Source organism: Abramis brama (assembly GCF_963993115.1).
Source record: "Abramis brama genome assembly, chromosome: 20".
NCBI classification, from domain to species: Eukaryota; Metazoa; Chordata; class Actinopteri; order Cypriniformes; family Leuciscidae; genus Abramis; species Abramis brama.
In genome coordinates this window covers 30,536,367-30,561,342 of record NC_139982.1, presented here as the reverse complement: position 1 = coordinate 30,561,342, position 24,976 = coordinate 30,536,367, and the positions used below count along the sequence as shown (strand labels likewise).

General features: G+C 36.3%; 1 protein-coding gene across 2 annotated transcripts; it reads right to left on the bottom strand.

Moving 5' to 3' along the window:
- Positions 1 to 673: 673 nt before the first annotated feature.
- Positions 674 to 10,897, bottom strand: adpgk (ADP-dependent glucokinase). Of its 2 annotated transcripts, none has more exons than XM_084095931.1 (8): positions 10,587 to 10,897; positions 9,209 to 9,444; positions 7,964 to 8,189; positions 7,261 to 7,323; positions 6,938 to 7,058; positions 6,210 to 6,406; positions 5,477 to 5,575; positions 674 to 2,913 (listed from the first exon to the last, which is right to left on the bottom strand). In XM_084095931.1, the coding sequence occupies exons 2-8, from the start codon at positions 9,439 to 9,441 to the stop codon at positions 2,353 to 2,355; spliced, it is 1,500 nt and encodes a 499-aa protein (XP_083952057.1). In that variant the 5' UTR covers positions 9,442 to 9,444; positions 10,587 to 10,897; the 3' UTR covers positions 674 to 2,352. The 2 variants fall into 2 exon arrangements, with proteins under 2 accessions (XP_083952057.1, XP_083952056.1); XM_084095930.1 differs by having other exon boundaries at positions 680 to 2,916; positions 10,587 to 10,726.
- Between the last annotated feature and the right edge of the window lie 14,079 nt (positions 10,898 to 24,976).

The window sequence follows — 24,976 nt, the reverse complement described above, 5'->3', positions numbered from 1 at the left end:
GGGGAGGTGGAGGGCTCTGATAGCACTGCAGGACTAGCTTACAGCAAACACTGAACCAGATTATTTAAATGTTGAGCAAGCAATCTCATTGGTTGCAGGATCAGCAGAGGCCAATCAGCTCGTGCCATGCGGTAGTGATGTGATTGCTTACAGATTGCATGTAAAGGACGAACAACCTGCGCCCTCTAGAGTTACATGACTGAACTAGATATTTAATCCATTTACAGGTGAAACTCGAAAAATTAGAATATCGTGCAAAAGTTCATTGATTTCAGTATTCAACTTAAAAGGTGAAACTAATATATAGACTCATTACATGCAAAGTGAGATATTTCAAGCCTTTATTTGTCATAATTGTGATGATTATGGTTTACAGCTTATGAAAATTGTCACAATTTCTGAGATTTTGAATTTGGGGTTTTCATAAGCTGTCAAAATTATAACAAATAAAGGCTTGAAATATCTCACTTTGCATGTAATGAGTCTATATAATATATTAGTTTCACCTTTTAAGTTGAATTACTGAAATAAATGAACTTTTGCACGATATTTTAATTTTCACCTGTACTACATTAACTAATAGGACAACATTGCAAAGTGTTACCAAAAAGCATTTCATTATCATTTTGTTCTTTGTAACAGAACCACACCATTAAAAAAAACTGACATTTTATAACTGGAACAGAAGTGTTTTATTTATATAAAAATATTCCATACTCAACAGAGCTAATATTTCTAGTCTTAACATTTATGATTGACATTTTTTTGCCCAGTAACTCCTATAAGACTTTGTTGCATAATCACATGTGCAAACTAGAACCCTAAAATGTTTTATATATCTAAAAAAGTTGTATGAATATGAACTTTCTGTTAGTTTCTCACACCAAGACTCAACATTTGCTGTGTTTGAATAAACACTTCTCTAAGAATTGCTGATGAAGTAAAACTCAAAAACATCTCAATTTATGATATTGCCAGTTTCCAATCATACTAACATGGATGTCAAATCTAAATACAGTGATGGACACTGTCACCATTCTTGTTGGTTTGAGAAACTAAAAGCGTCAACATGGAGTGTAACAGAAATACAGTACAAAACACGAGCCAAGGCTTTTCTTCCACCTGCTGATGTGAACGTCTTGCCAAGGCCTTATTCATAAAACAAAACTGTTCATAAAACCATTAGTGGTTCATTTACTTAGAATTGCTTTACAACACTGCTGAATGTTTCTAAAACTGTTCAAAGTTAATCTTTTGTTAAAAAGCCTCAGGTTTGTCAAACTTTAAGGCTGATTTAAGACATGATCATTCACATACTGAGATGAATTAGTACGTCCCAAAAAAAACAAAAAAACATTACCCTTGGTACAACATGGCTGAAAAGATCAGCTTTAAAACTAATAAATGACATCATTTGTATGTACATATTCATTATGTGTGATAGGAAGCATCATAAATCACAACAGTCATTACCGCCACCTACAGTAAATGATTCACCAGGCTAACAAATGCTAACCAAACCACTTCTCTTATTATATACAAATGATGCTGGTACCAACGTACAAACAACCTACAGATATATTCCCACCCTTAAGAACAATAAGATTCATTTAAGACAAGAATATTTAAATGACATTATGTGCATTGGTCAGAATATTGTCAGGTAAGCTGGTGATCTAAACTATTGACTATAAACTATTATTGAACCTGGGAGCATCGCTTCTACTTAATTTCATTAGGATAAGAGAACTTTACATTACTTGAGTTGACACAGATAAACTGTGAATCGGTGGCCTTCAAGTTCTGATACTAATCAACAGTTCAAATACCAAATAAAAGAGTGTTTAGGTATTTAAAGGAGATGTTTAAGACTCTAAAATCATACTTTGGTTCGCCTTTCAGCCGTCCCAATAGCAACCACGGGTCTTCTGCTCCTGTTAACCAGAGTATGAGCTCCTCTTCTCATAGTTTAAAAGGTTAAAGAAGCAGTTCACCTAAAATAAAATAAAAAAAAATAAAGTTTTATCATTTACTCACCCTCATGTTGCTCAAACCCATTTGACTTTTCTTATGCAAATGAAAATAAAGAAGGTCATTTAGGTTTGAGGGTGAGTGAATGATGACCAAAACTTTATTTTGGGTTTAAGAAAAATGGCGTTGTTATTACGTTCAGTGCTGTCTTTCACAATATGATTTCAGACAAAAGTACCAACAACAAAGTCTCATTAAAGCGGACAGTGCACTCGAACTGCATTTCAACACAAAAACATCCTCTTTTGATGCTCTGCGAGTCTTATGAGAAGAGGTTCTATCGGCGAGGACGTTTCTTCAAAGATGTGAGCGACGTGTCTCTTAAAGCTCATGCGGAGCCGTGACCTCTGAGAACAGAAGTCCCTCTGCGGAGATGGCGTCCCCCAATCCCACAGTCCTCAGCGGCTGTTTGCACACTAGCACCGGCGTGAGATGGAAAGACACGTTCCCTCTGCGCCACACGGTGACCGGCCTCGTCGGGTCCACCGTTAGGCTCTCTCTCGGTTCTGAGAAGGAGCTGTAGAAGCTCAAAGGCGCCTTGAGGATCACTTTACTAATATCCACGGTTTGCAGGCCGCAGGCTTGACTGCTCGCCACACGAGCGCCCGAAGCCACCGCCGCCTCCTGGTTCCCCCAGTGACCCTCCACCGTAGCTAAGATGTGGTACGCCAGCGTGTGGAAGTGGATCCGGGTCAGATCGGCCTCGGATTCTGGGTCCGCCCGGCCGTGTTGCTCGAAGACCCACAGCAAGATGTCGCTGACGCGGCCCACGTCGGGTATGCCGTCCCAGGAAGTGAGGTCAGCGTGAGGTCCTCCTCCAGACTGAGCCAGAAACAGCAGCTCCTGTTCGTTCAGACCGATGGAGTTCACGATAGGGATGACCTGCTAACAGAAGAGCATGAGGAAACCTGAATGTTGCAGATGAAAACATAACATATTACGTGTTCAATTTATAGAGATTTTCTAGAGTCATGAAACGTGGTCATTTTAAGATTATTGGTCAATACCTGTGCCTAAGTACATGAATAAATAAATTATAAATATATAAATACATCCTGACGAATGAATCTCCATGATTTTCCCATTCCAGTTTTCAAACTGGAAAAGTTTCCAGTAGTTAATGATAAGGATTTATACCAGGGGTGGGCAAACTTTTTGGCTCAGGGGCCACACTGGGTTTTAAAATTTGACAGAGGGCCGGCCCAGTAGCAGATTATGAAACACGATCTCATGAAAGTGCGTATCTATACCACAAATTTTATTTCTCGTGCCATTTATATGCCAAAAATGTTTTTGCGTGCATATGCTACGCACTGTAACCCCTTGGTTAGGATTAGGGGTGCGGAGTGCGTGCCTATTACACGCCATAAAGTGCGTAGCCTATCATATGCACGCGAAAACTGCGTATCATAAGCACTACAAATACAATTCGTGGTATTCGCACTTTCATGAGATCGGGCTGAGCAAACACATTTACGTTGTGGCAACGTCTGTGCGAAATTCAACAACTGAGAGACGACATTCTGACAATACATTTTTTATGCTAGATAACCCCCATTTAGCATGTTATGTTTTGAGGTTAATTTTTAATTAGTCAGATAATTATAGCCTATACTTTTTAAATATTGTTTATCCTTATTATTATTTAATGGGCCTAACAGTAAATTAGGAACAAAACACCTGCAAGTGTACACTTAGAAGAGTAAAAATGACAGAAGGTTACGTTAATTCAACTTTATTAAAACTGCATATGGCAATCAATTTGCACTTCTAAAAGTCATACATTTGTGGGGGAAAAAACGAAATAAACGAATATACAAATTTATTTTAAGAATAATAAAATAAAACATAAAAAGCAAAGGCAGATCAGAACATTTAATGAACAAAACCGGGTTCTGTACATGGCAGACAGTGGAGCGTCGAAAGCCGGGCGATAAAGGTCGGTAACGTAAACGGAATCAGTCAGGATACATCCACATTTCTCTGTGGGTTTCCAAAAAAAGAAAAAACATTAACGTGCAACAAGTCTATGCGCTTAAGTTACGGTCTATTTGGTTTCCATGGTGACGCGTCATCGCTTGTTACGTGACACACTGCAGCCACAACAGCGCTGAATGAATGATGATCTGCTTTCATGTCATTTTTCCTTTTTTACATTTGTTAGCTATGGCATGAAATATCTGATATTCCGATTGTCAAATATATGCAACGCAATATATATATATATATAGCAAAAATTATTGCAAGAAAAAGGCAAAATGAATGCGATCTTAAGACGATTTTTTAAATACTCGACGGGCCGGATTAAACAGCCTAACGGGCTGTATGTGGCCCGCGGGCCGTAGTTTGCCCACCCCTGATTTATACACACTAAATTAGAAAAATGGCACTCAGAAAGAGTCATTTTTAATATGCATTATTGTTTTAAAGTTTGGGATTGGTAAAATGCATTTAAAAGAAGTCTCTTCTGCTCAGCAACTCATTTATTTGATTAGAAATACAGTAAAACTGAAATATTACTATGATGTAAAATAAGTGTTTTCTATGTGAATAGTGTAAAATGTAATTTATTCCTGTGAATTTTCAGCATCATTACTCCAGTCTTCAGTGTCACATGATCCTTCAGAAATCACTCTAATATGATGATTTGCTGCTCGAGAAACATTTCTGATTATTTCATATATTAGTGGAAACTATGATAACATATTTTCAGGATTCTTTGATGAACAGAAAGTTCAAAAGAACAGCATTTATCTGAAATAGAAATCTTTTGTAGCTTTATAAATGTATTTACTGTCACTTTTGGTCAATTTAATGCATCATTCCTGAATAAAAGGATATATATATTTTTTTTAATCCTTCCAAACTCTTGAATGGTAGTGTAAATATCCAATGATTTGTAAAACCCCCCATAAAATTATAATTCTCTTTTTAGATATGATTTAGATTTTTTTAAAAGCAAGCTAGTGCCATTTTCCTTGATTGGAGAGAGGCAAAATCAGATGAAAAAGTAGCTTTTTTTATAATTATTATTAAAGGGATATTTCACGGCTGGAAAGATGAATGTGTATTTAAATTGGGTCATTTATGTAGTAGAAATGTGAAATTATTTTAGAAGTTGGTGCCTTCTACACTGAGAAAAGCCAGAAAATGTATTTTTGGCTCATGTGGATGAAAGACAACAACTCCCAGAATGCACTTGCTTCGCTGCCCTACGAGGACACGCCCAAGCCACGCCTACCGGTTACAGAGGGCCGTATCGGGAGAAATGATACAGCTAGGCTACTAGTGGACTCGAAACTGAAAAGACGGCGTTTTATCGTTTATTCCTCAACACTGTTCATTGTTTGACACCACTAACAATAATCCCCGAGCCTCATCCTTCCTGCACCACTCATACTGTACGTCTACTGAGCATTAGCATTCATTAAACCTACACAATTACCTCCTCCAGGATCCGGTTCATGTAGTCTCTGTCGGTCATGCTGGCCAGCTCAAGGTGGATGGGCACCTCGTTCTTCACGTCTGAGATCGCAACCACCGCCTGCAGGAAATCAGAACACAATCACCATAAAAAAAAAGATAATTGACCTCAAAATGTGACCCTGGACCACAAAACCAGTCACATGTCACACGGGTATATTTGTGGCAATAGCCAACAATACATTGTATGGGTCAAAATGATCGATTTTTCTTTTATGCCAAAAATCATTAGGATATTAAGTAAAGATCATGTTCCATGAAGATATTTTATAAATTTCCTACCGTAAATATATAAAGAAATTATTTTTGTGAGTGAATGCAGCACAATCGTGATCATAAATGGAGAACTTTAAAGGAGATTTTCTCAATGTTTCGATTTTTTTGCACCCTCAGATTCCAGATTTTCAAATAGTTTTATATTGTCCTATCCTAACAAACCATACATCAATGGAAAGCTTATTTATTCAGCTTTCATGTGATGTATAAATCTCAATTTCAAAAAATTTACCCTTGTGGTCCACAGTCACAAATATCTCTTGTGGCGTTGGTATATACGTACTATATTTTAATACTATATCAAGAGTTTGGCTCATCCAATCAGGGTTTAGAATTGGAACGATTTGTTTTAAAATTATGCGGTAACCAATGATTCTCTTTTTAAATCAGATGGGAATTGAGCGATTCTGGTTTCAGACCTCTTTCAGTCGTTCCTCCCAGAGTTCGCGGCCCATTCCCTCCATCATATGCAGTCCGGACAGAACCACCAGATCCGGCTGGAACTCCTCCAGACTGGCCACGAACGTCTCTAGCGTGCTCATTTCCCCATTGGACACATCATGGGACAGGATGAAGCGGTTAGCCTGAGGAGCTTTCGAGGAGCCCCACTGTTCACCTGTAGGGGGCAGCAGAGAGGAAACCCTTTCTTAAAGTCCCCCTGTGGTGAAAATCAAGCTTTTAATGTTGTTTATGTCTATGTGGTGTTTTTAATATGCCTTAAGACAAATGTGTAAATTCATAAGTCGACAGCATTGCTGAGTATTTTCTCTGATGTTTCTGACATTTTGGTGATCAAAGGTGAGTTTTAAGGGATAAAAAGACTGAGATCTGGTGACTGTGGAGGCCGTTTGAGTTTAGTGAAATAGCAACAACCATGCCACACTCAAACTCACTTCTTCTCTATTCTGATGCTCAGATTGAACTTCAGCAGATCGTCTTAATCGTGTCCACATGCCTAAATGCATTGAGTTGCTGCCATGTGATTGGCTGATTAGATATTTGCAGTAACGAGCAGTTGGAGAGGTGTACCTAATAAAGTGGCCGGAGAGTGTATGTTTCTAGTCTTATTGTGAACAATTCATTACAGAATATTCAATGTTTCACAGAAATAAAATAATTCGCCAATGTGATTTTGAGCGAGTCTCACCCGACTTGTACTCCAGGATCAGGTGGAACTCATCGGTCTCCTGCAGAGACTCTGGCGGGACCACGATCTGTTCATCCAGCATATCATGAAGCTTCGGCCCCACCGGACCACACAAGAGGACCTGAGAGAACACAGCACTCTTTAGAAAACTAGAATCAGGTGCTCACCACATCAGGTATGAATGAGCTGCTTTTGCAGTCTTGAAAAAGTTATTATGGAAAGGAAATTCAGGACAATTTGACCTTTTGTCCAGTGATGCGGTCAGTGACTTTAGCACTAGCAGAACAGTTTGAAGCTTGCTCAATAGCACAACAGACACTCACCTCGAGTTGTGGGTTAGACGCTAGTTTCTGGCCAATCAAAGCAGCGTTTCCGCCCACATAAAGCTGCAAGAAACAAGAAAAAAAGCCATTTTTGAGTAAATCTCAGAAATCTGGTCTCATTAAAACACACAAGATCAATCACAAGAATATTCTATAGCAAACGATCTTTATTTATGGATATTTTTAAAAAGACTTCTACAAGGAAAATATCAGGATTTTCTATCAAATATCAAATTGAAAGCGCTTATATAATTGCCAGATATTTTATATTTGTTATAAGAAATATTGTTGACTTAATTTTTGTGAAAATGTGCATAATGCATGATAATTTGTCATTAAAAAATAGCCTCGTGGACCAGCCTCAGTCTGAGCTCTTGCACCTATTAATTACTGTTGATTATGCAAAATTAAATTTGACACAGAAACTCAATTCCCTCTCGTGCATTCACATTAAACCATCGGATCTCAAGGGCCAGATTCATTTACAGCAGATGCCAAAATTAAAGCGGATATTATAGGACATATGCAGAATCAGGCCGCACACTTTTGAATTCAATCACACTCAGGCTTTATTAAGAGCAGCCAAACCTGTCTGACAATTTTTAGTGTGCTCAGATACCGGCTAATCTCGGTCCTCGGCTCGTGCCCTGAGGAAAAGCGTGTTGTAAGGGCCACTCCTGTCATAAAGCACTTCACTGCGCACCTGAGCCCCGGGATATTCGGCCGCCGCCCGTGCAATCCTTTGAAAAACCTCCTTATCTGAGAAGAAGCGCTCCGCAGCGGCGCCCTTCCCCATGTAGTGGATGAAGGCCTCTTTCAGGTCCTCTTTGCTGTGTAGCACCTCGTGGTCTCTGCCGGGACCCGGTTCGAGAGCCAGCGCCTGTAACAGCCCCACCCCGGACACCACCACATCCACACAGGCGTTCACCCTGACAAACAAAGCAAACAAAGGGCTGAAGAACAGATGCACATGTTCAGGACTCGTGAGGACTCGTGAGGCCCAACTACAAACATTCACTGAATTAATTCATGGAAACACTTTACAATCAGGTTTCATTAGTTCATGTATTTACTAGCATGAGCAATACATTAGTTACTGTATTTGTAAATCTTTGCTGACGTTAGTTAATAAAAATACAGCTGTTCATGTTAGTTCACAGTGCATTAACTAATGTTAACAAATACAACTTTTGATTTTTAATCATGTATTGGTAAATCTTGAAATGCTTGCAGTTCATTATTAGTTCATGTTAAGTTGTTAACTAATGAAACCTTATTGTAATGTGTTACCGAATTAAAAAAATAATTAATCAGCAAATGAATGAATAAACAAATGAGTCACAACCATTAGTAGAAAGATAGTTTGTTTATGTTTGACTAAAATAATTATCAAAAAAGCAATTTCGTAACTATCCTACAGATCTGCAGGTGAACTTCCACGAAAATTATAAATGTTGCTTTTGTGATTAAATAAATTATAAATATACAATTAATCGTAAGCAATAATAATAATAAGTTAATATTAATAATGAATTCATAATAAATATATAATTAAATATAAAATAAAGTAATATAATAAATAGTCCGAAAAAATAAGATTAAGTTGAAATACTAAACTAAAATAAATAGAAATGTTTAGGAAAAACCAATAAAAATGACAAGAGCACATTACAAAATGACTAAAACTTAAACTAAAATGAAAACATGCGTAGAAATAAAAGTTAATTAAAAATATTAATAAATACTCAACATAATATTTACTAACACGTTTATACTCACCAAAAAGGTTTGAACGAAAAAAAGGAAGGAAAGAAATGACTGAACAAAATAAAAGGAAAAGACAAAGACAAAAAAACAATTGAACCGAAGGACACAAACAACAGAACAACTAAAGAACCAATGGGAAAAAAGAGGTTGTGAATAAATGAGTGTGTAGCGAGTCGCTCACCCCACAGCCACTCTCCCCCAGCGTCGGGCCGGAGTCGTGATCAGGGTCTGCCAGGCGTGAGCGATGGCCTCCTCCAGCGCCGGGGGGCGGGGCTCTGAGCTGTCACTCAACTCCACCTGAGGCAGCGATTGGCTGAGGTAGTTCAGCACACGGGCCGGCAGCTCCGGGTCAGTGTGGAACAGATAACCCATCCCCAACGCCAACAGGGCCACCAGCACGGCCTTCCTCCACATGACCTGTGAAACACACACAATCACACACTTTCTCTTCAGGATACCAAGGTAGAAACCAAGGTTTTTGGACACATATCATGGTAATACTATGTTTTTTAGGACATGCACCATGGCAATATCATGATTTATTTAGACACATACATGTATACCAATTTTTTGGGGATGCATATCATGGTAATACCATGTTTTCAGACATGTACCATGGTAATACAATAGTTTATTTAAAGACATACCATGATTTTTGGAAACATATCATGGTAATACCACATTTTCTGACATGTACCATGGTAACGCAATGGTTTGTTTAGACGCATACCATGTTTTTAGAAATGTACCACGGTAATACAATAGTTTATTTAGAGACATACCATGGTTTTTGGACAGGTACCATGGCAATACCATGTGTTTGGACATATAATATGGTAATTCAATGGTTTATTTAGAGACAAACCATGTTTTTTTGGACATGTACCATGGTAATACCATATTTTGGTATATGTACCATGGTAATACCATGTTGTTTGAACATGTATTGGACTTTGGACATGTACCACCACGGTAATACCATGGTACTTTGGGGATGTAGCATGTTCAAACTTTGATTTTTGATATGGTAACAGTGTAGTTGCATGTTTTTTGGACATGCTGTGGTAATACCATGTTATTTCGGACACTAGACAGGAAGTAGATTTACAACTGAAACCAATGCATATCTATTTATAACACTGCAGTAGATGTGCACGCGCACAGATCTCTCTCCATATATATATATATAATCTCAAAACCGTTGGACAAGTTGATCAGATTAAAAGCTGATAACTGTGCAATCACAGCAGTAGCTGGCTAGTGCTAACAGCCCATTTCTGCTCATGTATGGGGCTTTAAATTAACACGACAAATAAAATCACACACCCGACCGTGACCACCTGGGACATACGAGTGGCTTAAAATTATGTTTTATTTAAAATGACATTTCTGATAAGTAAGTAACATGCTTGAGTGAAATCAATGAGCTAACATGAGCTAGCCACATAGCAAATAAACCAGAAGTTTACCCAGCAATAACCAGAATAAAACACTTTATCTTTAAGATGATATAATCAAAACACTTTTCGACAATCCGAACAGATGGGCAGATCACTAACCTGACGGATGATAGACGAGACGAAATAGTGTGTGTGTGTGTGTGCTGAAGTTGAGTTGTGTCACCCTTCTTGGTCGAAAGTCTGTTTGTTAGCGACTAGCCGCTCCACTCTCAACCGATAGCAAGTTTACAGATCAAATCTCATTGAGGTCAAGTTGGAAATAAAATTAAACAGAGAGATAATTAATATTACATAATACAAAACTTACTTTAATTGCACTACAAAATGTATGTACTTTTTAGCGTTTAACCCACTAATAGAATCGAGTTTTTGGCTTGTTGGCAAACGTTGCAGTTAAAGCGAACCCAAGTAACCAATCAGAAGCTCCGCTGAGCGATGGTGACGTAACCGGAAGTCCATGTCGAATGGATGCACTGATGAAGGTGAAAATATCTTTGCCCGGCGCCACGTCTAAATGGTCAGAGCTCAGCAAGTTTTTTTGTAACACACCTTAAGCAAATGTATAAAGCACAATAACTAGATGATGAAATACAGATCAATGTGTTTTTTTCAATGGATTTAATTTTAATCAGCGAATAAAACTTTTAAAATATATGTATTTTTATATTTATAATAGTGCTGTCCAAAGGATTATTCGCATCTAACATAAAAAATGTGTGTGTGTGTGTGTGTGTGTGTGTGTGTATATATATATATATACATTACACACATATATTATATAAACTCAAACTTTCATCTTCGCGATTAATCGATTTGACAGCACTAATTTATAATAATTATAACGTTATTTTAAAATTAAGCAATTTGAGCTCTAACTTTTCAAATAAAGTGTTATGCTTATTATATATTATATTATAATACACCTTACATATTTTATTTTACATACTTTATATATTTTATACTTTTTTAAATATTACATATTTTATAATGTTCATAAAATCACTTCTAAAAATGAAAAACATTTTATTTTATTATAGTGTATAATTATATGAGTACATAATTATATTATATTATGTTATATTAAATATTATTATATTATATTACAATTTATTTTAGTTTACAATTTCGACCGGAACTTAATTTTAGAAAAAGTGAAGTCAATGGGAAGCCCCGGTTTAGATAACCAGGTGTGTGTAATATGTGTTGTATTGTATTTTCTATTTCTATTTCTTTTTCATTTCATTAATTTAATCCATACACATTAATGTATATCTTCTGATCTACAGCATTATCTTAAGTGAGACTAATCAAAGTTTGTGTAGAGCAATTAAACCTGCTGTCAATAGAGGCCCCCACTCCAAAACACACACACACACACACACACACACACACACACACACACACACACACACACACACACACACACACACACACACACTTCCGAATATATATTTTGTGAACCCCAGAGACACAAACTCATTTAACTGATATGGATTTTGGATGTGTGGATGGCAATGCAGCAGTTTATAAAACAAACGAGAACACAGTCAGCAAATACTAACACCATTACATCAGTTTATTTCAGAGAAGTTCACTACAGTGCTGGATCTGCTCACCAGCATTTCTTTACCATGGTTATTTAGACATATAGAAATGTCATAATTTTAGGGCATTTTACTATGGTAATACACTGTTGTTTGTAGTATAAACATGTACGAGTTCTCATGTTGATCAGCAGGTGGCGCTATTTCCCCTCATGTGAATTAAAGATCAAAGCAGCGGATCATGTTTAATTGAGTTTTATTCCTCTGGACATGTCATGAATAAACTTTGACTGGATTTTTGGATATAAACAGCTATTGCTCGACATATGACTTATAATTAAACCATGCTTGCAATACCGTATGATCAATACAAAATCTTTTTGAGTGTTTGCTGGCAGGCTGGGTTTTGTAAAAAAAAGTTTGTTGTAAAAAAGAAGTATTCATTCATAACACACACGATGTAAATCTACATATTACACAATGAACGTTAAAAAACAGTTTAAAAAAAAAAAAAAAAAGTCCACAGGTGTTCGCCTAATGAGGTGGTAACCATAGCAACACCGGCCACCGCGCGCGCTCGAGCGCTTTCCGTTAGGACGGGACATCGACAAAACATAGGTACTGTCAATATTTATCAGTTTATTGTAGATTTACACATCATAAGTAACATATATTACAAGTATATAGTTAACAACGTTTGTGTTTTTTTAAAAGGAGTCAACATGAGCTCAAACTTTACCATTTTTGAGGGACACAAGACTTTCTCAACAAATTGAGCGCCAAAAATTACCAACAAAATTCCTTTAAAAAGAATTACCCCCAGAAAAGTGTATATAAAATGTTTTACTAAACATTTATGTCAGGGGTTCCCTTTAAGAAATGAATTTGAGAGGCACTTTTTTTTTTTTTTTTTTTTTATTGAACACCAAGAAGAATTTGAGAGGCACTTATCAACACAGAAGATCAAACTGCTTTTAATAGCGATGGCTTCCCGCTCTCTACATACAAGCAAGACATTGAGAATTAATCATGTAAACAAGGCTTTTATCATCTTATGAAGCAGGAATACCCTACTTGTAACATGTTGCACTTTAAAGCCGATATTTAGTAGTCAATGTAACGTTAGGCCCAGAATCGCTTAAACAGAGATATTCAAACAAATTGCCCATCTTGGTATAGTCATAGTCAGTTATGTTTTAAAGGGTTAGTTCACCCCAAAATTAAAATGATCACATAATTTACTCACCCTGAAGCCATCTTAGGTATATGTGACTTTCTTCTTTCAGCCAAACACAATATTAAAGTTGTATTAAAAAAAATATCCTGCTTTTTCCAAGCTTTATAATGAGAGTGAATGGGGCTCGAGATTTTGAAGCCCAAAAAAAGTGCATCCATCCATCATAAAACAAAAAAGTTTATAAAGGCCTTCTGAAGTGAAGCGATGCATTTTTGTGAGAAACTTTATTATAATCTCATCAAATTCCAGACTTTTCTATTGTCATCTAATTTCTATTTTTACTATAATAAAATTTTACTCATAAGGAACTTTAGTTGAAACTGCAGACACAAGGTTGATACTTCAATTAACCATTAATCCTCTTCAAACAAGGGATGTCAGTGGAAAGCACAAAGTGTGTGAACTTCACATTCCCAGAGCTTAGAAGAAGATCTTGTATTTTAATGCATAAGTGTTTTTTTCCTCTCTCACAGTCACCTCTTTGATCTTTGTGATATGCCTGCTTTCCTGAAATATTTCTCACTAATAGTTTCGTTTCTAGACGTTTTTCTCTCAGGGTGGGAGATGTCGTAGGACGCCTTTGATACGGATCTGATGGGGGAACGAGTGAGGATTTTCTCACAATTTAACTAACGGCTGATTAAAGGTATTTCAAAGAGGCTGGACGAGGCCTGGCGAAAACGATTACGAGTAAATCTGCAGGAGGAAATGGACTGCTTAACCGATTTCATACAGGAGTCATGTTAGAACAGAATCGGAGATAAAAACTCACTTTTTCTCACACACACAAACGATGCCATCTCAGCATGGAGGTATTAATAATTCATCATCAGCCTCCAGTGTTTGCCCCTGATTACGAACACTGGACCTGCTCAAACGGCCATTAATCTGCCTATAATGATCACAGATATGCTGTAATTTGCTGTTCGGTGGTGTCAAACAAACAGGCAATACAAAATAAGTGGCTCATTAAAGTGTTATTTCAACCAGAAATTAAAGTTCTTTCATGTCTTGCTCAAAATTTCTGTTTTTCCATACAAAGAAAGCATATGGTAACAACTGTCAAGCTACAAAAAAGCACCATACAATAAATAAATTATATATATATATATATATATACTATATATATATTTTTATATACATATATATACACATCCATTTAAGTAAGAATATAATGCTGTCAGAATAAGTTTGTCATGTCGAAAAGCAGAGCTACAAGAAGCACCATACAATAAATAAACTAATAATATATATATAGATAGATAGATAGATAGATAGATAGATATTATTTATCACTTTTGCATCCATTTGCATCCTTAAATAAGAATATAATATTGTCGTGTTTAAAAGCAGAGCTACGAAAAAGCACCATATAATAAATAAATTAATAATATATATATATTATTTATCACTTTTGCATCCATTTAAAAAAGAAGAAAATATTTTTGTCACGTCGAAAAGCAGAGTAAACATTTTTCCTAACATCTCCTTTTGTGTCCCATAGAAAAAACCTGGAAAAGCCATGGGTCTGGAACATCATAAGGATGAATTTTAATTTTGAGGTAACTGCTTTAATCTTTGCTTGTAACAGTGTGTGTTAATATACCGAAGCCCTCAATTATCTAAATGTTGTCCACTTTTCTTTTTGTCTAGTGAAGGAAAGTCTCTCTGGGATCATTAGCGAGTGCGGCTCCGGCGGCCTCTGCCTGTCTCCTCGCTGATCTGTGTGTTAATTATACATCTCAGCGTGATGAGGACCCGGGCTTGGTGCAGCTGTAATGAAGGCAAGGATATAGCAGCACCTTTATATGGATGGTGTGCGAGTGAGAGATATAGTGATGTGTTATACATGAATCTAACGTGTGACAAATTGCAAGTCAAGAAGGTGGGAAGAAAGTGTGAAACATGCCAACAAGTCACTGTTCGATGTCAACACAGTACAGTTCATTCTGTGTGTACACAGATTTCATGCCTAATATATAAGGCAGTGTATGTAGGTACATATAAAGTTAATAAAAGTACAAAAATAGTACAATAATGGATTGCAAAAAGGTAAATTAAAACGAAAAAATGGATATGAGATAAAAACCTGTTCAATAGTAAATGATAAAACATAACAGTAAATATAAAGAGAACCATCTCAATGGAAAAATATCAGTTTTTAGAGTTTTGTGTCTGTCCAAACAAAATTAATAACAAATATGGATATCTGCTATGCAAAATTGAGTCTTTCATGTCCAGAGAAAACAGATCATCCAGTGCTGCTCAAAAGTTTACACACCCCTTGCAGAATCTGTGAATAATTTTAACAAAATAAGAGGGATCATACAAAATGCATGTTATTTTTTATTTAGTACTGTCCTGAATACGATATTTCACATAGAAGATGTTTACATGTAGTCCACAAGACAAAAAAATAGCTGAATTTATAAAAATGACCCCGTACAAACGTGTCGTTACCTGGATGATCCACAACTGTTTTTTTGTTTTGTGATGGTGGTTCTTGAGTTAAACTGCCCAATGTTCTTCAGAAAAATCCTCCAGGTCCTGAAAATTCTTGGTTTTCCAGCATCTTTGCATATTTGAACCCTTTCCAGCAGTGACTGTATGATTTTGAGATCCATCTTTTCACACTGAGGACAATTTAGGGACTCACACAGATATTAAAAAAGGTTCAAATATTCACTGATGCTCCAGAAGGAAACACAATGCATTGGGTGAAAACTTTTGAACAGGATGAAGATTTTTCTTATTTTGTTTAAACATATAAAAAAAATTATTTAGTACTGCCCTTCGGAAGCAACAGAAGATACTTACATGTTTCCCGGAAGACAAATGAAGTACAATTTACCTTGATCTTAAGTTTTCATACACATGTGTGTATATGTGTGTATATATATATTAGGGCTGGGCAAAAAAAATCGATTTTTCGATTAATCGTTTTTTAAAATGTGGTCGATTCAAAATCGATTCTCAAAGGTCACAAATCGATTTTTTTCCATATCTGTTTATCACACAAAAGCCAGTATTAGCACTGTTTATAGCCTTGTTACAGCTAATGCTGTGAGATTTTAGGTGTGTTTTATCTTAAACATAAAATACCCTGATCCTGATTGATCAAGGAATGTTACTGTTCTGACTTGTCAATTTTCAGCATCAATTTTTTATCTTGTATCAAAATGATATGTATGCATTTGAAGTTGGGTTTTAATATACCCAAGTGTACCTAAAATAAAAAGAGTTTAATATACAGGTTTGTGGCTCTTAATTTCTTTTTATTAATTAAACACTTGCAAACTTATGTTCACCGTTCTTTTTTTATAAATATAGGATTTGTATTAAATCTATATATTTATTGAGTCGAATCGGGAATCGAATTTAGAATCGAAATCAAATCGAGAATCGAATTCGAATCGAATTTAGAGCTTGCGAATCGAAATCGAATCGAATTGGAACATCTGAATCAATACCCAGCCCTATATATATCAATATATATATATATTGATTACAGGCTATTATCATATTTTACCCCAACAAAATATGTCAACTTTCCCCTTTGGTTTTTAAGGATAGCCTTGGATCATGTTTGAAACTGTGGCCTGTACAATAGCAGATTGGATTGTTTAATTCAGTTGTGAGGCACAGATTGCTTTCTGCTTGGCTCACATTCAAACAGAATGTACAATGGTGCTTCCCTGATTGCAGGTTGTTTGGTTTAATAAGTTAAACCCTCTGAGTCCTGACCTGGTGAGAGACAGATTAAAATCACATTCAGTCAGCTGTTAACGGAAGGTCTTGATAAGGTTATGTCTCGTGTGGTGTGCTGTGAAAGGTTATTATCTTCGAGAGTATTACCGGATGTCCTAAATAGCCTACATCTGTTGAGTCTGATACACCACTTCTTAACCCTCTGGTGTTCTTCTGTCATTTTTGACCAAAAAAATATTAAGGTACTTGCTATGTGAACACAAAAGAAAAATCATGGATATGATTCATAAAGTTTAAATGTATTGTTCGTGATCAAAAAGTAGCACATTGGAAAGGAATGGGGGGTGAATTGCATCTAGTGGAAACGTTTGGTACTGCGCCCAAACAAACTCTTACTGAAAGCAATTTTTTTGGAGATATAAAACTTGTTTAGATTTATGGCTTTGACTTTCTTTGCAGTTTAAGAGTAAAATGTGTTTTTGAAAATATATATTTCATATAAAAATTGAAAATAGTATTTTTGTGCATTTTTCATAACAATAAATGTAAAATTCTGTCACTTTTTTAAAGTTCACTTTTTTCAATTCAGCAATAGTCGGCCATGTGTTGTCTTTATAAAGAGATCAAACTTAAGTCTGTGCTCTAAAAAGCATTCAAGATTTACGACAGTTTAAGTTGGAAATTTAATTTTCAGGTCTATGCTCAAAAAGTGAATAAGTGGATTATAAATACAGCGTAAATATAATTTAGTACCATAAAATCCCCTTAAAATACTAAATATTAAATAAAAAACATTATCAAACTAAAATATAATTTCATTTAAATAAATAAAAATAGAAAATTCGGTCATTTTTGACCGACGCACAAACTGTACCAGAGAGTTAAAGGAACAGTTGAGAATCCTATCATTATAATATTCACCCTCATATCATTCAGTGATGTTAAACATTTTGAGATGTCTAAAGAGATGCAAATGTAAATGAGATTTCAGAGTTTCCATAGAAGGGAAGATTTTCTGTGAAAACCAGCTTCATAAAGCTTTCGTATGACTTCAGAAGACTTGTATAACAGAACACAGATTGTATGATCTACTTTTATGAAACTTTAATGGTGTTTTTTTTGTCCCTTTTGGAGCTTGACAGCTCTGGTCACTTTGAACGGTCAAATGATTCTTTACAAATTCTCTTTTCTTTTCCACAGAAAATTAACAGCATACGAGTTTGTGACGACATGATGCGGTGAGTCAATGAGATTTTTCCAGAACCAACCAAAAAAAATCACATATAGGAATAATTTAAGAACAATTTACACAGAAACAAATGTTCTGCTCATAAATGAAGCCTATACTTCTTTGCCTTTGGCTGCTTAAATGTTCATCCCGTTTTCCTCTTGATCTTAAGAAATACCTATCAGTGATATAAGAGAATTATATGTGAGCGTAATTGAACAGATCTTTAATTTCTTTATCCTACGCAGCTTGTAAAAGCTTTGGGAGTGAGATGTACACAATCTCTGTTCTCAATCTGCTTGACTCAGCTTGTGATTCAGAAATGTGATTCACCTTCACAGATTCATACATATCCTCATATATATTGGTTCCTTGCCATACAAGTGATTGCTGAAAACATCTCAGAGAGAGAGAGAGAGAGAGAAATATCTCTTAAAGGTTACAGGTGCACAAGATTGCTTTTTTATCTTTTCAATTGACGGCTGTTTCTTTCTCCCGTTCACCTGGGACTGGGGCGTCCCCCCAAGGCGCGATACTGAATTCAATACATTCACAAAATACATTTTCATATTCCATCATACTGTGCTGATCATGACATCCATTTCTATGCAGAGTGCTTTCACCTCTTCAAACCTCCTGACGGCCTGGAGCCAAGATGTGGGGTTCGCTGGTGGCAAACACTCGACAGCTCCAGCATTACTGCAGACTAAAAGATTTGAAAATGTAAGTAACAGACAAAGAAACATTATACATTCGAGTACAACTGTTACAAATACAGTTTTTTGTTTTAGGAGTTTTCTGTATGTTGTAAGATGGGCATATGTATGCAATATACTTAGGTGGCATGTGCATGTATAGGAATGTTAAAGGGATACTTCAGCGATTGGCTTTGTATCAGTAGAAACCCGGTAGTATTTTCGAATGGCCGTGCTTCCCTCCCTCATGTCCCCCTGAGATGAGAGATTTCTGTATTGTGTGTCTGGAAAAAACCCTCCGATGACGCAAAAATCGTCATTTATCGTCATCAGAGGCTTTTTTGTCCAGAGGCGAGAGACTCCAGCCAGTAGGAGGAGCTCGTCCCGCATGTCTTCAACCCGCCCATAGGGGGATCTCACGATAAAACGCCGTCTTTTCAGTTTCGAGTCGACTAGTAGCCTAGTTGTATCATTTCTCCCGATACTGCCCTCTGTAACCGGTAGGCGTGGCTTGGGAGTGTCCTTGTAGTGCAGCGAAGCAAGTGTATTCTGGGAGTTGTTGTCTTTCATCCACATGAGCCAAAAATACATTTTCTGGCTTTTCTTAGTCTAGAAGGCACCAACTTCTAAAATAATTTCACATTTCTACTACATAAATGACCCAATTTAAATTGCAACAACATTAAAAACTTGATTTTCACCACAGGGAGAATTTAACAAAATGATGTTAAACAAACAAACAAACAAACAAACAAACAAACTAGGAAATACAGAGCTGGAGCACACCAGGAAAACAAAAACTAAAGCATCTACAGAGAAACATCAACTGACACTGAACAGGGGAAACACAGGGGTATAAATACACAAGATAACAAGGAGAGGGTGAAGCTAATGAATCACTAAGACAACTAATGAGGGTAGCTATGGCAACAAACAGAGTGGCATAGGGCACTGAACAAGGAAGTAAACACAGAAACAATGGGGAACAGAACACAGTTCAAAACAAGAGTCCATAAACTCAAAACCAAGACAAGGGAACACAGACCGGATTAGACATAAATTAATAAATAAAAATAATATAATACAAAATAAATAATGTAAACTAGAGTAAAGTTTGTAAACAACATAAATAATAAAATAAAACGACAGACGATAGATAAAATAAATATGCTACAATTTTCTGAATTTGACATTAATGACTGTTCTCTTCAGGTTGGAAATGATGGATATAAATGAAATAGAATAGAATTTAATGAATATAGTTTCCAGATTTTAAGAAAGGGTCCTTTGCAAGGGGATCATCATATCAATATGAGATAGGATCATCAGTCATAACAAAAAACAACGAGAAATATTCTAGAAGGGTATAAACAAAAACAGATTGCGGGAAACAAATAACCTTAAAATCGCTTCAGATGCTTAAAATTTTTTTTATCCGAAACAAACCTTCTAAAATGTCCAGAAACTATTGTTTCTGTATGTGGAAGTGTGCCGTTAGTGTCACAGTTACAAAGTATGACGGCTAGCAATCGATGTTTCCTACTCCCCTCTCCATAACTGGGGCCGTGCTTGGAAACTCACAGTGATTTACTGCAAACTCTGGATATAAACAAGGAATATCATGACAGCAAACTGGGCCAGAATCTCTGTTATTTATCAAGAGCATGTGGAAGCTGAGCTGCAGAGGGCCAAAGCTGATCTATCTGAGGCGTAATTATTCTCAAATCTGTTCTAGCATTGTGTGAAACATCCACAGCCTAATGACATAATTACTCCATTATGGCTCATTTGAAGGATGACCTCTTAAAAAATGCTGTAATGATGAAATTAGTGGTCCAAATTTGATTTGAACTTGTTTTCCGTCTCTGTGATGGACAGATTTCAAATGGTAATGTATTTAAAGGAATAGTCCACCCAAAAAATAAGCATTTCTGTTATCATATACCCTTACATTGACATTGATTTTTTTAAAGTATCTTTACTTTATAGTTCATACTACAGTATGTCTGTCAAGCCCTAGGAAGTAGTATCATCATACAAGTAGGACATGATGAATGTAAAAGAGCTGCAAGACAATTTTGATAGCTTTTTATGGAACTATTCCTTTTAAAAAAAATTACTAATGCAGATTTGTATTTTTTCTTAGAGGTTGTTTAGGCATCTAATACAAACTCATCACTCATTTAACCAGTATTTAAACATGAAAACACGTCTTTCCAAGGAACACAGAAGCTCACAACTGATCTCTTTAAGAATAAACTACCTTGACAACTGTACAACACAATCAACTAATTCCACATCGTTTCAGACGTCAGCGAAGTGTTCATAATTCAGCGTATGTGGAGTCAGTTGCAGAGGCAGATGGATTAGTGTTGCATCTTTAACAGCCAATTCTTTATGATCAAACACTGTTTAATCTGATCTCTTTGAATCTTCATCATGAATTAATCAATATGCTCCCTCCGTTTGTGTCGTTTTAATTATGCAGGGGTATTCTTCACCCCCTCAGGCACTCATGCACCAAATTATACCCTCCCTGGGAACAAAAAGCACAATCAAACAAAGTCTAAAATAAACTCGTCTGCAGCTGCTGAGGGGACTCGTGTTTCATGATTGTCTGCTGGATGTTACTCACAATGGTGATTCACAGTTATTCATATGTTGAGTATACACATTTTTTTAATGGTAGACATAATTCAAAATTAGGAATATCATGCTAACATGCAAAATAATGTGCATTAATCCAGTCCAATTTTCTATAATCCAGTGCATTTTATTTGACCTTCGATCAATGAACTGATAGTAATGCCAGTGATTATTTTTAACATTTCTTTTTTAATCATTATTTGATCAGACTGCTACATTTAGACATTTTTTTTAAAATAATATAAAAAAAATATTAAAAGTTAATCAAAAAAAATATAAATGAATAAATAAAAATATATAATAACTAAAATATTTTTTTCCTAAGATGAGACCTGGATGCTACTCACATGATATCATATGCATCAGGATTTATTCAAACGTGAAAAATGGATTTTTGCTAGAACCACACTTTGCACACAAATACCTATGAATAATAATATGATCCAGTTGGTTATAGACAGCATGCGTGATTGTTTTTGCACATACCTTATGTGCAAAATGGCCGTCATAATTATTTTGAAATGACTAAAGTGGATTGAAAACAGCATTTGCAGTATTTGAAATGCATTTGAATTTACACGAGGAGATTAGCATGCATGTGTGCTTACTAGTCCAGATCTCTGTGACGACTGTCAACCTTCACACTTTATCCCCGTGGAAATGAAAAGAAATTTAAAAGTCAGTTTTTGAATTCAGCAGCAGGTCACACGTCTCACCATCAGCACCTTTCAACATTTCTCTGTCCTTTCAAGAGCCGTTTATAGCCCGTTTGGACCAAATTTCATATTCTCTCCCCTTTTATTGTCCACTTGACACCTCAGAAACGTTTCGACCCGCGCAGGGCAAATTTACCCTCTGTGTGCCGTTCTGCAGACATAATGGACTTCAGACTGACTGGTACAGGTCATGAAAAGTAATGAAAATGTCTACTTGGCCCACCATTAGGAGCTTTTCAGAGAATCTCAGTGAATACGGAGCGAGCTCACCAAATGATGAGGGCATTTACTGGTCTTAACACTTTAAACGCCGTTCTGAATGGGCTCCATTAGATTCATATTCAATGAAGGTTAATGGTTAATTATGGCTATTAAAGGTTTTACTGCCTGTAGAGCGACTAATTGTCTTTTTGATGTGACTTACTGCATTTCACCAACATGCTATTTAGCTGTTAGATCAAGGTCTTAATGTAAAGAGGATGTTAAGATGTGCAGTGCAGAGATGGACAGTTTTATAATGCACACACATAGGACATTTAAAAATCACTGGCACTAATGTATTATGGTAGGCTAGTATTATGGACTAACTTAAAAGGAATCTGTACGGGAAAAAAAAATCGAATTGAAGAAAATGCATTTTCCTTGTTTTTTTCTTAAATAAAAGACTAATTTTCAGAACTCCTCAGTCCAAAAAGAGCTTTGATACTAAGAAGCAGATATGTCTCATTATGATGTCTGATGTCACAATAATGAAACCACCCAACAACAAAAACTTTCTCGGTCACTAATGTAGTGTTTACTAATGTTGCAAAAATGACAGAAAAATTGTCAAAAAAGTAAAATATTAAAGGTTCCATTGCATGAAAATGTCACTTTATGAGGTTTTTTAACCTTAATATGAGTTTCCCTAGCCTGCCTATGGTCCCCCAGTGGCTAGACGTTGATGGGTGTAAACCAAGCCCTGGGTATTTTTGAGAAAATGAAAGCTCAGACGGGCGAATCTAGAAATCTTCCCCTTATGTCGTCATAAGGGGAACGGTCACCTCCCCTTTCTCTTCTTTGCCCGCAAAAAGGATTTGGCCGCCCATGAGAAAATGAGCTGCGCGAGCGCGATATTGGTTTTTCCTCGAGAGACATCATGGCTTGCAAACGAGCGAAGCATGGCAATTGCTCAGTGTTTGGATGTACAAATGAACACAAAAGTATTTTTTTAGTTCCTTCATCCGAGCCTCTGAAGAACCAGTAGGTTATGTGAATTTCTGATGTGTAATTGTTCAAGTTCAGACAGATAATATTTCTCTCAAAGTCGTTCAATACTGTTTATGCATCAGTAAATCAAGCCAGTGACTAAAATATCTTCACATCGTTTCTCTTGGTAGGATGAAAATAATCTTACTTAAACTGTGTTTAATATATATACAGAAAGCGATCAAAGAACAATCCCTTTCCAAATCGCCCAAGCTGTCAATCACACAGCGCGAGTTTATCTGGACACTTGCCAAAACTCGTTCTGAAATCAATGACGCTGTTACACTGCACAATGAAGCTCTTACTGTACTTACCTCATGTTTGCATTGGTGAAATCATTAGTGAGAGTGCAGAAACTGCGTTGCAATGATAAGATCTTTATTCATGCGATCAACAGGCTGTCATCTGCTCAATGCTCATCACTGCAACCTTTTATGTGATGGGAATAGATCTAAATACTTAAAAAAAACTTCTCACGATTCGTTAATCCCGATAGCTGTAATAGTAAAAACGTATAATAGCTGTAATAGTAAAAGTTTTCGAGAGAGTTCCACATGTAATGCTAAATATTTCATATGCAAGCATGTCAGCCAATCACAGCAGTGGGCGTTTACACTGAAGTCTCACAGCAGCCAATCACAGCAGTGGGCGTTTACACTGAAGTCTCACAGCAGCCAATCACAGCAGTGGGCATTTACACTGAAGTCTCACACAGACATGACCCTTCAAACAGAGCGTTCAAATCAGAGGCTAAAATCAGGCTAGGAAAAATGCCTTTTATTTCTAAATTATAACAACTTTTGTTCTAAAAAAAAATTATCCGTGCAATGGGACCTTTAAGAAATAATTTTTCAATTAAATCATAATATTTTTAGCCAAATTGTTTCATTTGTAATTTAATTTCTTATTAAATTGTTAAATTAGAAAAGAATGAAAATCAAAAGCATTTTTATTTATAGTATGACCCCTTTAATGTCTTCTAGTTATTTGATGTCCAACTATGTCAGTGAACCAAAAGTTTCATATCCAGAGCCTCACGTCATGTTTCTTATTAAATAAGTTGCCCTATGAAAGCAATCCAAAGACCTCAAACCTCAAACCTCGTGGGCAAGAATTCTCCATCACTTTTAGTCTCAAACACATCTGTCTGTCTCAGATCAAACGTGTGTGTGTAGTTTGTGTCGGCGGCACCGAGAGGATCAATAGCGCAGGCGGGATGGAACCTGAAAGAGATTAGACCCATAAAGGACTGATGGGAGAAACATTAAGGGAAATTTGTGTTTGCCTAGTGAAGACACACACACCTTTAATCTTCCCTGTGAGAACAGAGGAATGAGTCAGCACAAAGATGTTAGACATGATGTCCGCCAAAAACTCTCTTCTCCTCTGAGCCTTGTATTGTGGAGACCTGTAAAACAAGACCTGTCAGAGCCAAAGGTGTGAGTGATGAGAAGCTTTCCTCTTTCG

Excerpts from the sequence above, each read along its gene's own strand:
- adpgk (XM_084095930.1), bottom strand. The coding sequence starts at position 9,441 with ATGTGGAGGAAGGCCGTGCTGGTGGCCCTGTTGGCGTTGGGGATGGGT. Across the intron at positions 7,059-7,260 it reads CGTCTAACCCACAACTCGAG|GTCCTCTTGTGTGGTCCGGT; the intron begins GTGAGTGTCTGT and ends GTGTTCTCTCAG. Across the intron at positions 2,917-5,476 it reads TGAACCGGATCCTGGAGGAG|CAGGTCATCCCTATCGTGAA; the intron begins GTAATTGTGTAG and ends CTCTTCTGTTAG.